Source organism: Callorhinchus milii, unplaced genomic scaffold (assembly GCF_018977255.1).
Source record: "Callorhinchus milii isolate IMCB2004 unplaced genomic scaffold, IMCB_Cmil_1.0 Scaffold1, whole genome shotgun sequence".
NCBI classification, from domain to species: Eukaryota; Metazoa; Chordata; class Chondrichthyes; order Chimaeriformes; family Callorhinchidae; genus Callorhinchus; species Callorhinchus milii.
The window spans coordinates 130,149,889-130,166,350 of record NW_024704742.1 but is presented as its reverse complement, the minus strand read 5'-3'; the positions used below and the strand labels follow the sequence as shown (position 1 = coordinate 130,166,350).

The window sequence follows — 16,462 nt, the reverse complement described above, 5'->3', positions numbered from 1 at the left end:
AGAGTATGGGGAGATGGCAGGGGGATTGGGACTAAATGGACAGCTCTGAGACCTGGCATGGGCTGTGCTGTAATTCCGGAAACCAGTTGTCTAATTGAAACTTCCACAAAGCAGAACGGTATTGCAATGATTACCAGCAAGGCAAGGCAAGGCAAAACTGTGGATTGTGGAGTAATTATGTGCAAAAGATGGATAATAATACAAATATTCACTACCTTTGTGAACGATTTATTCAAAACATAGTTATAAAAGATTTTAGAATTTACATACAGCAAAACAATAATTACCCAACTTGAGCAGCAAAGTATATTACAGCACTTTTCCAAAACCAACATAAACATACTCATGACAATGTCCTGGCAAAATCCATCTTCAGCAGCTCCAGTATCACCTGGAAATTAAGACTCATCATTAAACACATAAACTGCGCTTAAAAGCAAGAACGTTACTCCTTGCTTTTGCTGTTTATTTCAACCATGGCATTCAGCAATAATCACGTTAGCAATTAAAATGTTTCAAAACTATTGTATCCAGCCTAACAGCAGGGAAGCGCCCTAGACTAAAAACGGTTGTTATATAGTGCAAGGGAAACATGACTAAAAAGATCAGGGCTAAATTCAAAACATCAGTAGCCTTGGGGGAAATAAAATATCTGAACTTATATTCCAATAAACAGCTAAATACCTGTAACTGATGATACAGATCCAATAACATTGTTGTTCATATATTCAGCAGATGCAAGTTACTGGGTGCTTTTAACTTGGAGTGCACTGTACTTCTATACAGTATGTTTACAAAAGCCAAGGAACTTTGGTAATTATATGCTGATACACACAAGATATTCACATACTAAACATCTGACAAGCAGGCAAAAATGTCAACATTTTGACAAGCCATAGATTTGCTTTCCCCGACAAGCCTCAATTTGTTTTAGGTTTTCAATCCAGGGGCTCGTCAGCTCATGTTCAGACACATTCACGGATAATACCGGTCATCGAGTCCTGATGAAGCATCATTTCTCAGTGTATTCCATTTGTAAGTTTGCCCCTGTATCTACATGATGTCCCTGCCATTTATAGGGTAGGACAACCTGAAACGTCATTGCACTTGCAACCAGAAGAAATACTTTATTCCAACACCCAAGCACAAATAGGTCCACTTGACATCTCTGACCCAGATTACCCATAGCCCCAGGTGAATGGTTCCTGTTGAGTAAAACGCTGCCTGTATCACAGAAGTTATTCACATCCTACAGTGTATACATTTTGGTTTACAGCACTGTGCATTCAAGGCTCTAGGTAAATTCATTTAATGAAGATTCTGGACTTGGTATCACTGCAAAACAGGCGGAAATTTTCAAAAATTAGCATTTATAAAAATTCCCTTCTCAGCTTTCAGGAGACGGAAATTATCACCCACAGCTATCTGTGCACTACAAAGACAATGAGATGGGCTGTGTGCTGAGTACTAAAAACAGCGATCACCATTGCGTTAATGGGACGTCCCATTAAAGACTGTTTAAGTGATTGCCTTATGATAGCCTCATGTCCATGGTTCACTCTGAAGGGAGCAGATTGAGGACAAATCATAACAAACATAGATCCAGTATAAATTTAAAATCAAGAGCTCCTTTTCTGTAAGTATAGACACCAGAGAGCACACTGAATGTGGCAAATGCAATATTGGATGTCAAAGCTGCACTTAGTTATCACGTGCTTTTTTAGAAAAAAAGTGTAACTCGGCTTAAGTTAAACATTCTGCACTAAGTACAATGGACGTTGTGAGCTACAGTACTTGGAGTTAGTACAGGACATAGGGTCCATACTGGGTACAATGAGGCCAACAGGCGCATCATGCAGTGCAGAGGAAAATTACATTTGATCCATTTAACTAACCTGAACCTGCCCCTGTGGATCCCAACAGTTCAAACACAGTAAAGTAATATACCTCATGAGGAGCCAGCCAACCCAGGGTGCTTTCAGCAGGAAATAAAGTGGAGCAGCACACCCAGCAGAGATAGCATATGGAATGAGTTTCTAAGTCAAGTTTAGAATCCGGCAAAGCGATGCTGAATAATTTGTTGTATGTTTTGATTTAGTATAATGTTGATTTTTCAGTCAACACTCGGGTCACAAATGTAAAGGTGTACAATTTATGACCGAGTTTTACAAAGTGAATAGCATCATATCCAACTTAACATCCACTCCCAACTAACTGGAGCTGGAACACCTCAGACATCAACCCATATGGTACACGGTGAAGACGTTCACTCATGTAGCTCCTTAATACTCTAAAAACAAAACAAGGAAGACACCTGCTACAGAACATCACTGATCAGTTACATTTCGTCGGAGCGTGGGTGGGTTTTAATGATCACGGTAGTGGAATGCTCGGTCCAGTTTGGCTTGTTCACCACTGTTGCCGATGCACCGAAGCCCACCTTCTCGTTTATGGAAGCCATCCTTTCCAGGCTCACATCATCTTGGATGGGAGCTTTTACCACTCCATCGGTATCAGAGGAGAAATTACTGCTTAATGTTGCAGCAGAGGTCGTCTTTGCTAAGTTTGCTGTCTCGGGTGTGCTGTTCTGTCCTCCTGACAAGATGCTTTCCGGAACCTCTTGACCCAATGCCAGTTTCTCTTCTATTGTCTCCGGGTTAATATCCAGATCAGCATTGTAGTCATTTGGGATGATCCGTACTTGGGATGACTCAGTGTCGAGCAGAGTGCGGGAAAGTACTGTGAAGTACAAATAGAAACAAGTGTCACAGTGTATACTTACACAGCACCACGCAATTGTGAATAGCTAGTGTAAAGCAATTTGTACTGAAAATAAAAGGTGGACAATTGTAACTGCAACAGATGGGTGGTAGCACTCAAATGCAAAGTTGCTTAGTCACTGCTAGGCTTGGATCAATGTGAGAGAATAAAGTGGATGCCAATCTCAGTTGCTGAATAGTGGGGTCCTCCATCATACTCCAGGCCTCTCCACTTGATCTGAAATGTCTCACTCCTAAGGGGAGGAGGGCACCAGAATGAGTGCTAACTGACGTATAAAAAAAGGGAAAGTATTAACCCACAATATCCTTCTGAATTAGAAATGTATTATTCCAGTTCTACAATCAGAAGTTATGTAGATAATATGAACTACCTACAATAGTAGGATTGTAAAATGTTTTACAAATTGCACCTTTTGCAGTTTTCAAGTCTGAAATTTAGAACAGTGATTTGTTCACCAGCAAACAAAATTTCTCATCCATTCCATTGGCTGTTTGATGGACGTTGCAGTGTCCAAACTATCTGTTACATTTGCAGTTGAAATGCAGTCAACTGACTTTGTAGTGTATCCTGTAAAGAGCTTTGAAACTTCCTGACCTGAAAGGCGCTATATCAAATACAAGGATAATTAATAATAAACTGAAGAGTGGCAAACGTTATGGATGCTGCACTTCCCCATCTCTCTTCTTTGTTGTAAAAGATTTATTTTCATAAAAAGGATAAGTGTATAACAGTAAAACTTGCATTAATATGATACCTAATCACGTCATTGAGATGTCTCAAAGTGCTTCACAGATAAAGTGGATTCACTGCGTATTTTGTGGGCGAAATGTGGCAGCCAGTCGTACACAGCAGCGTCCCACAAACAGTCATGGATCAAGTGACTTCTTTTTGGTGGGGTTATCACCTCCGAAAAAGTGATTTGCCTATCGACTAACAATCGGGTTCCTACTTACTGTTATGTAAACAGAGGCGTGTGGAGTAAGGAAACTTGCCTAAGGTTTTGCCCTGCCTGGGAATCAACCCAGGTTCTCTTGCTTGCACACTATATTGTACTTCTTTCTCAATAGTAAACTACTTCATGTACTAGAATACGAGAGTATATGACTCTATATATAGTAGAATAACTGTATAGTAGAATAACTGTATGTACCTTTCACCGGTCATACAAATCGTATAAAGACAAAACGATTGAAATGACAGGGCTAAATTTAAATTGGGGGCATCAGAGACATAATGGTGACATTCAAGCTGCTCCTTAATTTCAGAACAAATGAGGCCTTGTGAACACAGCATCCCACCCAGATTTCAGTGAGAAATCAAGTTCAGCTCAGAAACAGGAAATCATTCAGTCTGTCAAGCTTGTTCAACCAATTCAGTAGATCATAGCAGATTGTTTCATTTCATTTCGCCCAAACCCTTTCATACACTTACCTTAATCACATCATCCACCTATGTCCCAATTTCACACCCAGTGAGGTTGAAACCATTAGGTGATGCATGAAATTCTGGTTTGAATACTCTTAAACAGGGCAATGGGTTTTCACATGTGTCAGACACCCAGCTGATCAAAAAAAATCTATAACCCTGCGTTTGTTACCTCCAGCTTGGCTTCCCCATCTCCCCAGCTCTTCGCAACCTCCAGATCATCCAAAATTCAGCTGCTCGTATCCTCACCTTGACTAAACTTCACGTGCCAATCACTACTGTCCTCACCAAGCTCCACTATCTCCAACTTCTAGCAGATTCATAAAGATCCCCACTCTCTCCTACAAATCCCTATACACCCTTTGCAGGTTTCTCCAGTCTCATTCCCCCTTTACAAAAAAGCAAACTTGGACCTGCTGCACATTGTTGTAACCTCCACACACTACAATTTGGGAAATCAGGAAGGTTATACGGAAAAGCCAAATATTTCAAAACAAAGTTAATAAGTGAAAGTGTCTGACAGAAACAAACCTGTAATAACTTGAATGCTCACAACCAAGATAGGAGTTTAAAATAATATTTATTATATAGTCTGCCTGACACTGATTGAATATCTACGTCTGGCCTTCCACAGTTCCATTATTATATAAAATATATATATTATACATTATATATAGCACACATATATACACACACTATACATCTATATATATATATAGATGTATAGTGTGTGTGTATATATATATATACACACATATACACACACACACACACACTGTGGAGGGACAACCCTTATATACATCCCTGCTAAACAATCATTGGTTGGCCAACCATAAAACATTATTATAGAATCACAATCTAGTTTAAAATGTACACATTTTGAAGGTTTGAAAATTCAACCAGTAATTTTGCCTACCTTCAGCATGATGGCCTAGTTGTCCCATACATGCTTAAAAAGTTTTACTTACCGCTGTAAGACTCTTCTTTGGGTACAAGCTTTCCACCAAACGGGTTGATACTGGGGAAGATAATCAGTGTAAAAGACAAGAGGAACACCTAAGGAGAAAATAATTGGAAAAAGGATTAATCTTAACAGTTATAATAATATTTGATAGAGCACCTTATCATGTCGTTTAGAAGTCTCAAAGCCCTACATAGAATATATTGTAAAGTGGATTGAGTATATTTTGTGGTTGAAACATGGCAGCCAATTGCACAAAGCAGTGTCCCACAAACAGTCGTGGATTGCGTGATTTATTTTTAGGGATTATTACCCCTGAAAAGTGACCCGCCAATCGAGTAACAACCTACTGCTAGGGAAACAAGATATGTGTGGAGTAAGGAAACTTGCCTAAGGTTTCACCCCACCCGGGAATCAAACCAAGGTCCTCTTGCTTGTGAGGCGAGCGCACTAACACGGTTATGCAACTCAAAAAATATAAATGGGATGAAATGCTATTGGCAGTCAATTGATCGGCACTCTAAACTCTCCACAACAAAGGGCTATGGAATCTCTTAGGAGATATTCATGGTTGAACCTACAGACTATAATATTCTACCCAGCAAAATGAAGGGCCTATGCAGAGGCACAGTGATGAGAGAAAAACACGTGACCCGAAGCATTAAAAACTCCCAATGTAGAGCACCAGTGATAGCAGCTCTGAAGAATGAGAAATTTGTTAACATTTTGACACATTAAAATTAACATCTGGATTAGGTTACCAGGAAAAGTGGAAGAGACAGGGATATCAGACTCATTTAGGAAACAGCTGGATTGGTGATGTCAAGACGATGAGGTAATATTTGAAAGGTATTCACATAGTTTTCATGTAATTGCAACGGTTCTCAGTGAAGAAATGAACTTCCACGAATAACATTCTAACAATAAGTTTTGTAGCCCAGACTTGTGTTGTACAACTCAACTGTTCCCACAGTCCTTTGCCTCACCCCTCCCTTGCCTCCTTCAAGGCCTGTCTCAAGACCTTCCTCTCGGACATACCTTCGGTCACCCTCCTATCCCTACTCTCTCTACCCTCCACCCTCCTTATCTCAGCCCCCAGCTCGGGTGCAAATCCTTGACTGTCCAACACCTTAGGACGTCCTCCCGATGTGAAAGGCACTATACAAATGTAATTTGCTACTGTTGTTGGGGCTTTATGCTTACCATAATGCAAGTACTCGTGTTGGCAGTTTTGCTGGATGCTTGCTTGATGAGAGCTTGGAGTCGTCTTAGCTGTTCAACGAGGGATCTGTATCAATAAAATTTAAAAATTGAACTTAAATCATATGAAAAGAAAATTTCCCTTAATATCCAGCACCATTCCAAGCATCCTTCCCACTAGATTGTGGATTTTCAGCTCTTTGCTGAAGGAGTGAGAAACATTTGTGTACGGGATAGAGGTGCCACACTTTCAGTTTCCGGGAGCGAGTTATTTTCAACTCCTGGTAGGGAACGCCCCATTGTTAGCACAAAGTTCACAGAAATTCAAACAAATCTAATGAGATTATAATTTAATTTCCTCCCACCCTCCCCCTCCGCATATACACACTTCTGTGATGATCAAAGTGTAAATATTATTGCTGACAATTAAATATTTGACTTCAGGCACCCTCTAATGTCAACAGTGTGAACCTCTCCCAGGTTCAGTGCCGTACAACTGCACTTATTCACTAATATATTAACATACTTGCTGTATCTTATGGTAATACATACATGTTCTGTTTCTCCAGGTGTTGCACCTTCCGCTGCAGCTCCTGGTTTTGGACCGTGCAGGCAACGACTCTTCAACAAAACAAAAATTGTGTTTGAAGAATCGCAAAAGGCAAGTCACAAAATAATTTAATTTATAAGTAGTTCTGTTCTAAACGTTCCTTGCCAGCTCAGCTGGATAGTGGCAAACTGACCAAGAAAAGCCTAGTTTCAAAGTCTGGTCTGTGCTGTAAGTTGATCTCAGCTGCAGCAGCAATTGGGAAACTACAAATGACAGCACTCTTGGGATCATTAGGAGAGCAGCCAGGGTTGCTACTTTTGGTTGTTACTCAAGTGATTTGGAAAATTCTGGAACATTCTCCCTCAATCCATTCTTCTCCATCTTTAAGTCATGTCTGAAAACCTTCTTCAATTGTGCCTATGGTCACCTCCTCCTCCCCGGCGACATGCTCCGCTACTATCAAGCGCTCTGGCACTCTACTCTGCATGAGGGGGGCTATATATAAATGCAAGTTGTTGTCTCTTCCTCGACTATGGGGTGAGGACAGCAATGGGCATGGCTGTGATGCTTTGTGGAAATACAGACTGGCTTCAAGAGGTTACCCTCCAACATGCAAATGCCATTGAACCAAGAAAATAAATCTGTTTTTAGCAAGAATAAGGCTTGCCAGCACTCATACATACCGACTCTCCAGGCCATCAATGTAGTCCTTCTTCCTCCTGCGACTCTCCTGAGCAGACTGTTTATTGCGAATCTTTCTTCTGATTCTCTTCAGGATTCGTTCTTCTGACTGAGGGAGTGAACAGCGAGATGGTGAATAAAGAGACACCTGAATTTCAACTCAATTCACACGATTAAGTTTGTTCCATAATTCAGACCATGCCACACAGAATTTCATGAAACAATCAATTCTGGACACTGGGGTCTAATATGATCATTTCTAGCTGAATTCTTAAAAGGTATACCCCACTAAGCCATGAAACAATGCTTTGAAAGTAATTTGCTACAGTAGAGATATGTCATAATTTCAGTTTTCTTATTAAGGACAAGTTAGGATAAACCCTATGTTAGGGTATCTATTACAAGTTATCCCATGTAAGATCCCACTGCCTAATTAACATGCATTAAATGACTGACTAATGCTAGGAGCAGTGGTCAAACACTCAGCGAAAATTAAACAGTAACTGAAGCTAGAATCAGACAACAGAATAAAGGTATAATTATTACTAAATTAAACTGATTTAGGATTTCATCTGATTCACATAATTACTGATGAACTGCTAAACCCTCTTCGGGGAAATTTACAGAACTATTAATATTCCGCTCTTTCATCAGAAAGTTAAATATTACAGCATAATTGTTTAATAATTGCAGTCATCTTTTATTTTCTAAAATAATTATTAAATCATGTTTCATAAATCAGTTTAATGTACTGCATTATCCCGTGGTTCAAAATCTCAAACTACAACATTCGAATCAAACAGGTACTTCACTCCCAAGGCCTAACGGGCAGCAAAAATATTCCCTGACCTTGGTCAGTGGAAGATTTGTTGGGATGGATAGGCCTTCTTTAGCTAATAGTCTTCTTTCTTCATCATTCAGCAGTAGTTCATCAAATTGATACTGGAAAGGAAAAATAACGTAGTTTATATACATAGTTTCATCACTCTTGTCAAAAATCATACCAACCACAAATTGCATCTTTCAAATTGGGAGGACCTCCCAAGGCACTAGTCAGAGCTGGCGGTTGGAGACAAAGGGGGAAAGGAAAGATGACCAAAGACACAGTCAAAGAGGAAGGTCTTGAGACAGATCTTGAAGGAGGCAAGGGAAGGAGCAGGCAAAGGGACTCTGGGATGGAGTTTCAGAGAGTGGGAGCAGTAAAACTGAAAACCCAACCACTAATGGTGGATCGGGCAGGGTGAGGGACGTGATGCAGACTTGCTGAGCCGAGGGACTGCACAGGTTGGTAGGGTTTTAAGGAGGTCAGAGGTAAGGTGGGGCAAGACCTTGGAGGATTTAAAAGCAAGGATGAGGATCAGAGGTTCTGCACTGGCTCCATGAGGCGGAGTGTGTATTGTTGTCAGCACTCATGAAATGTGTCAGTGCCTGAGGTGAGAAAGTGGTGATGTGAGCCAAGCAGGAGAGCCACTGTCTTGTCAACATTCAACTGGAGAAATTTAGTTCTCATCCAAAGGTCATCAGAGTTCAAATTAATGCCTTCAAACAAAAGCAATTTCTGATGCTAGCATAAAATACCTTCAGGTTACAACCTTGTGAAGGCTTGTACAACCCAATGGCAGCAAGAAAGAAACTCTTCTTTTTAAATAAAGAATATGTTCTGGTCTGGATATTGCTCTTTATTAGGTTTAACACTGCTGAGCCAACAAATTCCTCTCGCCACTAAATGTAGTGACTTTAACAACGTACACTAACCTGTGTTGCCTCCACTGCCATTCTGTACCTAGTTACTATGAGTTACCCAAGACTGGGCAACGAGATCTGAGTTCCTCTGCTCAGCACTTTCCCATCGTGACACACCTCAGATTGGGAACTGTGCCTGGGGAACGAGGGGGAGGGGTGAATGCTAGATGTGACCCCCCCCCACCCCAACCACTCTCAGTATCCCAGCAGCTGATGGAATATTGTGTGTATGTGTGTGTGAGGGGGTGGGGGGTGAAAACTGAAGAATTACAGGCATGACTGTGTTCCATCAGTCCATGGCACTCCATGGTGCTCCACCAAACTGCAAACTGTTCTTAGCAGAGCAGTCCATCATATTCACAGAGCAGAGAATTAATAAAGTCCACTGAATACAACTTTTCCCCAACAGGCAGATTTCTCCCAGTAGCACACTGAGTAGAGTGTTTTTAAAACTCACTATAATCACACAAGGTAACACTTTCTAGAAGTGTTTGGCTATTGGTTAAATAAGGCTAAACAATGCCGGTTGTACACTTCAGAGAAGCCCCCCAAACAAATAAAATGCACGGAGCCTGGTGCGGAAGAGGACCGAGCTGTAGAGTTCTGAACGGTCTGTAACTTGTGGAGGGAAGAGTTGAGGAATCCAGCAAACAAGAGGAAAATAAACATCACACTTCTGTGAGAACACAAATGATCTCCTCCACTTCCATCTCCCCTACTTCCAACCCACCAATCCCCAGTATTTGCCAGAATCAAACATATTCATTTGAAGTTAGAGAGTGCAAACTTACTGGGTTTAATTTACTGTATTGCTGCAGATCTTCAATGGTGAGGCTCACAAGGTCAGTGCTATTTTTAGTTGGCACAACTTGTGAGTTTTCCGTCAAAAACTCAGGCTCCCAGTCTAAGAGGAAAGGAAATGAGTAAATCGCATGTCAGTGACACTTATTTAAATGGGGAGGAAAACAACTTTTAAAAAAAAACTATTACTAAACATAAGATTTTAGGCAAATTTAAAAAAGGAAATGAACTTGGGGGATTTTAACAATTTGAAATACATTGCCCACAACTAAGAAGAGCTTACTTAGTCACTGTTGGCTAGAAAGAATACTATATAAATAACCATCAGATCAGCTCATAATCACAACATTAAAAACAGACAGCAAACATGCCAAGTGCATAACTAAATACTTCCTTCAGATTTTAACCCACTGGGTTCAGGAGAAAAAAATGACACTGCCAAGCTTTTTTTTATTGTTTATCTTAATTTAGATACAATCTGTGCGACTGTCATAATGAAAGTCTTGAAATAAAAGTAGGTTTCGTGGAACAACCTGAAACACGACTTCCCAGTTTGCAGTGATCTGGAATGGTACGTGCTATTCATTTGGTTGAAAAACAATAACTTTTGTACAAATGACTATATGCTGGCATCTTACAGTCTTTTAATATTCAGAATGGAGAATGATAATTGAACTTTCTTTTGGCAAATGTATGTCAACTCTCACTCCTTCACTACAGGGCAGAGCCTGGCTCCTTAGTAGTCACCAATACCTCTCAATCATCAAATAAGAAGAAAGTTCTACAGGACAGGATAAATCCCACCAAATTGTCAGGCTTCCGGACACACCATCACAATGGAGTTTTACAACTGTTATACAACCCCAGGGAGGCCAAGGAATGGGAGTGAGAAAGGGAAAACAAGAAGAGCAAGTTTAGCCTGAAATACAGAAAAAAAGAACAATTGTTCCTTCAACAGTCAAAAGGGAGGGACTACATTGCCTCCTCACTCCGGAACTCACCTTACCTCTCAGCCTTCGAATCAACCTTGAAGACCTACCGCTCTGACTGCACTTTCAGTCATCTCTCTTCTCTCCCTTCCCTCCCAGTTTAAGCTCCTGCTCAATCTCTGCAAAATACTTTGGTACATTCCCCCAACATGGAACCTGCTATATAAGTGTACATTATTGCAAAATTGTCATATAATGTAGTAGGCACTAACCTAGATCAATTGAAATATCGGTTTCTGTTGTTGGGGTTTCAGTCTTTACACTGTACAAACAATCTGCATTCTGCTGTGAATCCTGAACAAGTGAATAGTTATGGTCGGAAACAATGACATCATAACATGAGGGACTATCAGACAGGGCAGCATCGCTCCCTGACAGGCTGTCTGCTTGGACAAAGTGATTATTGTCTTCTGATATCCCACTGTCACTCCCCACTGGAGACCAGGAGAGAATTGCAGGGCTCTCGTCCTCAAAAGAACCAATGATGGAGTTTAGAAAATCCTCAGTGTCGTGGTCATTCAGCATCTGAGAAATATAAAAAACAGTCTCAGGGTTGGGACATTTATATGCACAAAGGGAGTGGAAAGAAAGTGTTCATTGAATGACACTGTTTAATGGAACAGGGGCACAAATTACATTTTGGGAGATCCATTTACATGCAACAACACTTGAGGGTTACAGTTGTGGTTTGGTTGCATCGTAAGGCACTCAAAAATGTGAACAAACATTTTTGGGGAGTCAGCTGACACGTGCAAAAACCCATCACCGTGCTTAAGAATTCAAATCAAAGAAAGTTTCAAGGATTCCACCTAAACATGGAAATTCCCATGTATTGGAATGCTCACTCCATCCCTGGAGGGACACAACCTGCTTACCCAAGTACAGAGAGTATTAGGAGCAAGCAGGCAAAAGTCAAGGCTTGGAATGTTCAATGGGGTACTACTAGAGCTTAACCAGCTATAACCATATAGCTTGCCATTGAGAACACCATTGGGCAAGCTTCCTGCTGCTTGTCCAGCTAGGACCACACTACCCGTTGGGCTTTGGCTTGCAGGGTTAACAGGAGATGAGTGGCAAGAGATGAACAAATCTAGCTTCAAGACCCCACTTACCCCCTGCCCCCCAACACAGCCTCCCCAAAAAATTATGAAATAAAACCACTACTAGCTTAGCTAAGATACAGGTTAGCATCTTTACACAAAACTGTAACCAAAAGAAAACTTATTTTATTACACAGAAAACAAACAAACGATAACTTACATCTTGGTCACAAAGTCCCCAATCCTCCATAAACTTGGTCCCATCACTAAATTCCTGATCTGATAGAGGCTCAGTCTGAAATAACAGGTCCATGAGTTCATTGTTGTTTAGATCATCACTTAAAGCCATCTGCAGGAAGACAAAAAATACCTTCATAAATATTAACCTATCTTCAATGTAGACCTTTGATTGCTGTTTACAATATTTTCTGTGTTTCTGTAAGCATTTAAGACATGCAAGGACATGCAGACCTTCAATTTTTTATACTAAGTAGGCTGTTATTAAGATAAAGCTATGGGTGAATAATTTAGGACTGCGTAAGTATTAAGTGGAGTTGTGTTTAGTATTAAGTGGAGCACGTTGTGTTTGAAACGTGGCAGACAATTGCAGTCGTGGATTGAGTGACCAAATAAATTTTTTTTGGAAAGGATTATTACCACTGGAAAAGTGATGTCAATCGAACAACAACTGGGTTCCTAATAATAATAATAAATTAGTCACTTCAATCCATGGCTGTTTGTGGGACACTGCTGTGCACAATTGACTGCCGCATTTCACCCACAAAAGTCAATTCACTTCACAGTATATTCTGTGAAGCTCTTCGAGACTTCTTCAAGACGTGATAAGGCACTATATCAAATGCAAGGATTATTAATCATCGTTCCTTGTGATAATCTTTTTAAATAATGCTGTCAAGTGTACAGATCAGCCACTTGACTGTGATAGCTGGTTATTTACAATGAACAAACAACTTGCCATTAGCCACTCCTTTCAAATGAGGTGGAGTTCTGTAGCTCAGTGGTTAGAGCACTTGCTTTGCAAGCGAGAGACCTGAGTTCAATTCCAGGCAGAGGGCGAAACCTTGGGCAAGTTTCCTTACTCCACACAGAGCCTAATAATAATCCCTCCAAAACCAAAAACAATAATAAATTGGTCATTTTCAACCTACGACTGTTTGTGGGACATTGCTGTGCGCAATTGGCTGCCGCGTTCGCCCACAAATATACAGTCAATTCACTTTACAGTGTGTTCTGTGAAGCACTTTGGGACGTCCTCCCGACGTGAAAAGCGCTATATCAAATGCAAGGATTATTATTATTATTATTAGGTGCTACTCCTCTTCATGCAAGTGCTACACATTCATTTGAAAAAAGGATTTCAATTGGCACAAACAGGGTCCTAATGCTAATCCACAACAGACTGCAAAAGGTTCCGCTGTGAATGTGGATTGTAGCATAAGCCAACACTGCTGCAATACATGACTGACTGCCTGGGCAGTCCCCTTGCTAGATTACATCACCCGAAACTACAGTCCTGATAAACAGGAAACACGCTGTTCAAAAATTAAAAAGTTTAAGGCGAGTTTGGACAAGAACTCGGTAATATCCAGTCATTTAATTGGTAGGGATTGGGAAAGCGTGATCCAAGGGAGATAATTGATTGTGTACAAAGTACAATGAAATTTCAAGCAATGATAGATTCAAGACAAAAACACAGAAAAACACAAACTTCGCACAACTTCAGAAAACACACAACTCTGCTTTACACAAACAGGACTCAGTTCCCATGGTTTATGCTCCAGATCTCAAAAAAGGTGCAGCTGATGTGGTACAGAACCGACCAGAGGCATGTTGCTGTACCCACAGTAAACCGGATAGGATTGCAACGCTACATTCATTGTTGTGTTGTTTACTTTGCCAAGAAAGTACATCGCTAGCAATAAACAGAACTAACACCTACATACAATAATTGCATAGGTTTATTTTGGGGAAGCTTTTGAAAGAAGCTGTGTGCAAGCTTCCTTTGAAAGTGCTTGCACAGAGATTTTTTGTTGAAAAAAAGTCCAATCCGCTGTTAACAATTCAATCAGGTTCAACATTCTCCGTAAAACACATTTCCCAGAACTTACAATTTTGTTTTTTTTAAAAAATCCATAACTCTGTAATATCAAGGAAGTGTTAGGATTAGACCTTTTTATCTTTTGGGCGAGGCATTGCAATGTTTCTCGAGTGGGAGCAGCGCCAAGAAAAAAAATCTACATATGTAAATGACAAAATAAATGCCTATTTTCTTTCCCAAAAGTTTCAGGATGCGTAGGTCAAAAAATATATGCAACAAATGGAAATTGTTATTGTGGCCACGTCTCAAAGATTTGTGGTGACATTTCCTCATCAGCAAAACAAATATCAGAACTCAAGCCACGTACCCTCTATCAACCTCCCTCCCTATCCTGCTCCCTGTCCAGGTCTAGACTTTAAATAACGCAGATCAAGGACATCTGATATAGCAAAGCCCTTAAAAATATTACAAAAAATAAATACAAAAAAACTTACTTAATTAAGGAATAAGATAACTATTTATAAGGCATGCTGTGTGAGTGTGAGAGTATAAGAGTGAGCTTGTTTGAGAGTGGGTGAGTGTGAGTGAGAGTGGGTGAGGGTAAGTGAGAGTGGGCGAGTGTGAGGGTGAAGGTGTGAGAGAGTAGGTGAGTGCGTGAGAGAGTGCATGAGAGAGTGGGAGAGAGTGTGCACGAGTGGGCAAGTGTGTGCATGTAAGAAGGTGGGCCAGTGTGTATGTGAGAGAGTGGGCCAGTGTGTGTGTGTGTGTGAGAGAGTGGACATGTGTGTGTGTGTGCGAGAGTGGACATGTGTGTGCGCGAGTGTGGACGTGGTGTGTGTGTGCGAGTGAACGAGTGTGTGTGTATGTGAAAGAGTGGGCGAGCGTTTGCATGCGAGAGTGGGCGAGTGTGTGTGTGAGAGAATGGGCGAGTGTGAGTGAGTGGGTATTGTGGCTTCTGAAGGGTGCACAGAGCACCTCAGCCTCACTCGGGCTCCATCGAAATCTCCATCATCAACAACAACAACAACAAGATTACACTTGTACAGCACCTTTCACGTCGGGAGGACGTCCCAAGCCACTGGACAAAGTACAGCATTTCAGACCCGAGCTGGGGTCAGGGGGGGAGGGGAGGGGAAGCGGGGAGGGGAAGGGGGGAGGGGAGGGGAAGGGGGGTGGCCGATGGCATGGTCGAAGAGGAGGGTCTTGAGGCGGGACTTGAAGGAGGCTAAGGAGGGGGCGAGGCGGAGTGACTGGGGGATGGAATTCCAGAGGTTGGGGCAAAGTGGCTGAAGGCTCTCCCGCCAATGGTGGGGCGGGTGGGTCGGGGGACGTGGAGCAGCCGGAGCCGGCCGAGCGGAGGGAGGGAGCGGGCGGGTTGGTAGGGGGTTAGGAGGTCGCAGAGGTAGGGTGGGGCGAGGCCGGGGAGGGCTTTGTAGGTGAGGACCAGGATCTTGAACTGGATCCCCTGAAGGATAGGGAGCCGATGGGAGTCGAGCCGCTAACAGCCCACAGCGTGGAACTCTCTCGCCCAATCCCCCCACCTCCCCTCCCCCTCCCCCAGCCTTCACATCACATCACACCTGAAGACCTTCCTCTTCCTCACTGCTTTGCAGTGACTTTCTCACCAGCTCACACATCAATGGCGGCGGTGGTGGTGGTTGTTGTGGTGGTGGTTGACACTTGTCCCCTCCTCTGAGGTGAGAGCTGGAGTCAGTCTGTCACTCACCTCTGGTGACCAGACACCGACGAGGAGCCGCCGCCGCTGTGGCTGATTCCCTGCGCGTTCACTCCGCTTCTCTCTGCTCACAATCACATGACAAGCCTCCAACGGGGCACCGGTGACATCAGGTAACCGGAACTGCAGGCAGCCTCCGCGCGGGGCGCGCCGGTTTCTGTAGTTCCTCGCTCGGTCCCGGCCGCTCCCCACCGCTCACTCACCAACTACAACTCCCAGCGTGCTCCGGGGCCCCACCCGCCCTCGCCACATCAGCTCGCCGGCCTTTGGGAGCAGCTGTCGGAAGTCCCGCCCGTCCTGCGCGCCGATTGGTGTTGCTAGGCGCGCTCGCGTGGATTTATACGTCGCGACGCACGTCAATCTCCGTGCTTGCGGGCAGGGGCGGAACAAAGGGGGTCTATTGTGACGTGGAGAAACGGGAGGTTGCTGACTGACATGTGTCACTCAAAGAGGGCTGAACATTGCTGCATTAAAATTGCAGGGCTATTGCTAACCAT

General features: G+C 42.4%; 1 protein-coding gene across 2 annotated transcripts; it reads right to left on the bottom strand.

Annotated features, from left to right (window-relative positions):
* Positions 1 to 212: 212 nt before the first annotated feature.
* creb3l3l (cAMP responsive element binding protein 3-like 3 like) lies at positions 213 to 16,073 on the bottom strand. Of its 2 annotated transcripts, none has more exons than XM_007897168.2 (10): positions 15,811 to 16,073; positions 12,392 to 12,520; positions 11,344 to 11,656; positions 10,133 to 10,245; positions 8,448 to 8,540; positions 7,601 to 7,707; positions 6,920 to 6,988; positions 6,371 to 6,455; positions 5,175 to 5,262; positions 213 to 2,739 (listed from the first exon to the last, which is right to left on the bottom strand). In XM_007897168.2, the coding sequence occupies exons 1-10, from the start codon at positions 15,865 to 15,867 to the stop codon at positions 2,339 to 2,341; spliced, it is 1,455 nt and encodes a 484-aa protein (XP_007895359.1). In that variant the 5' UTR covers positions 15,868 to 16,073; the 3' UTR covers positions 213 to 2,338. The 2 variants fall into 2 exon arrangements, with proteins under 2 accessions (XP_007895359.1, XP_007895361.1); XM_007897170.2 differs by having other exon boundaries at positions 15,957 to 16,073.
* Between the last annotated feature and the right edge of the window lie 389 nt (positions 16,074 to 16,462).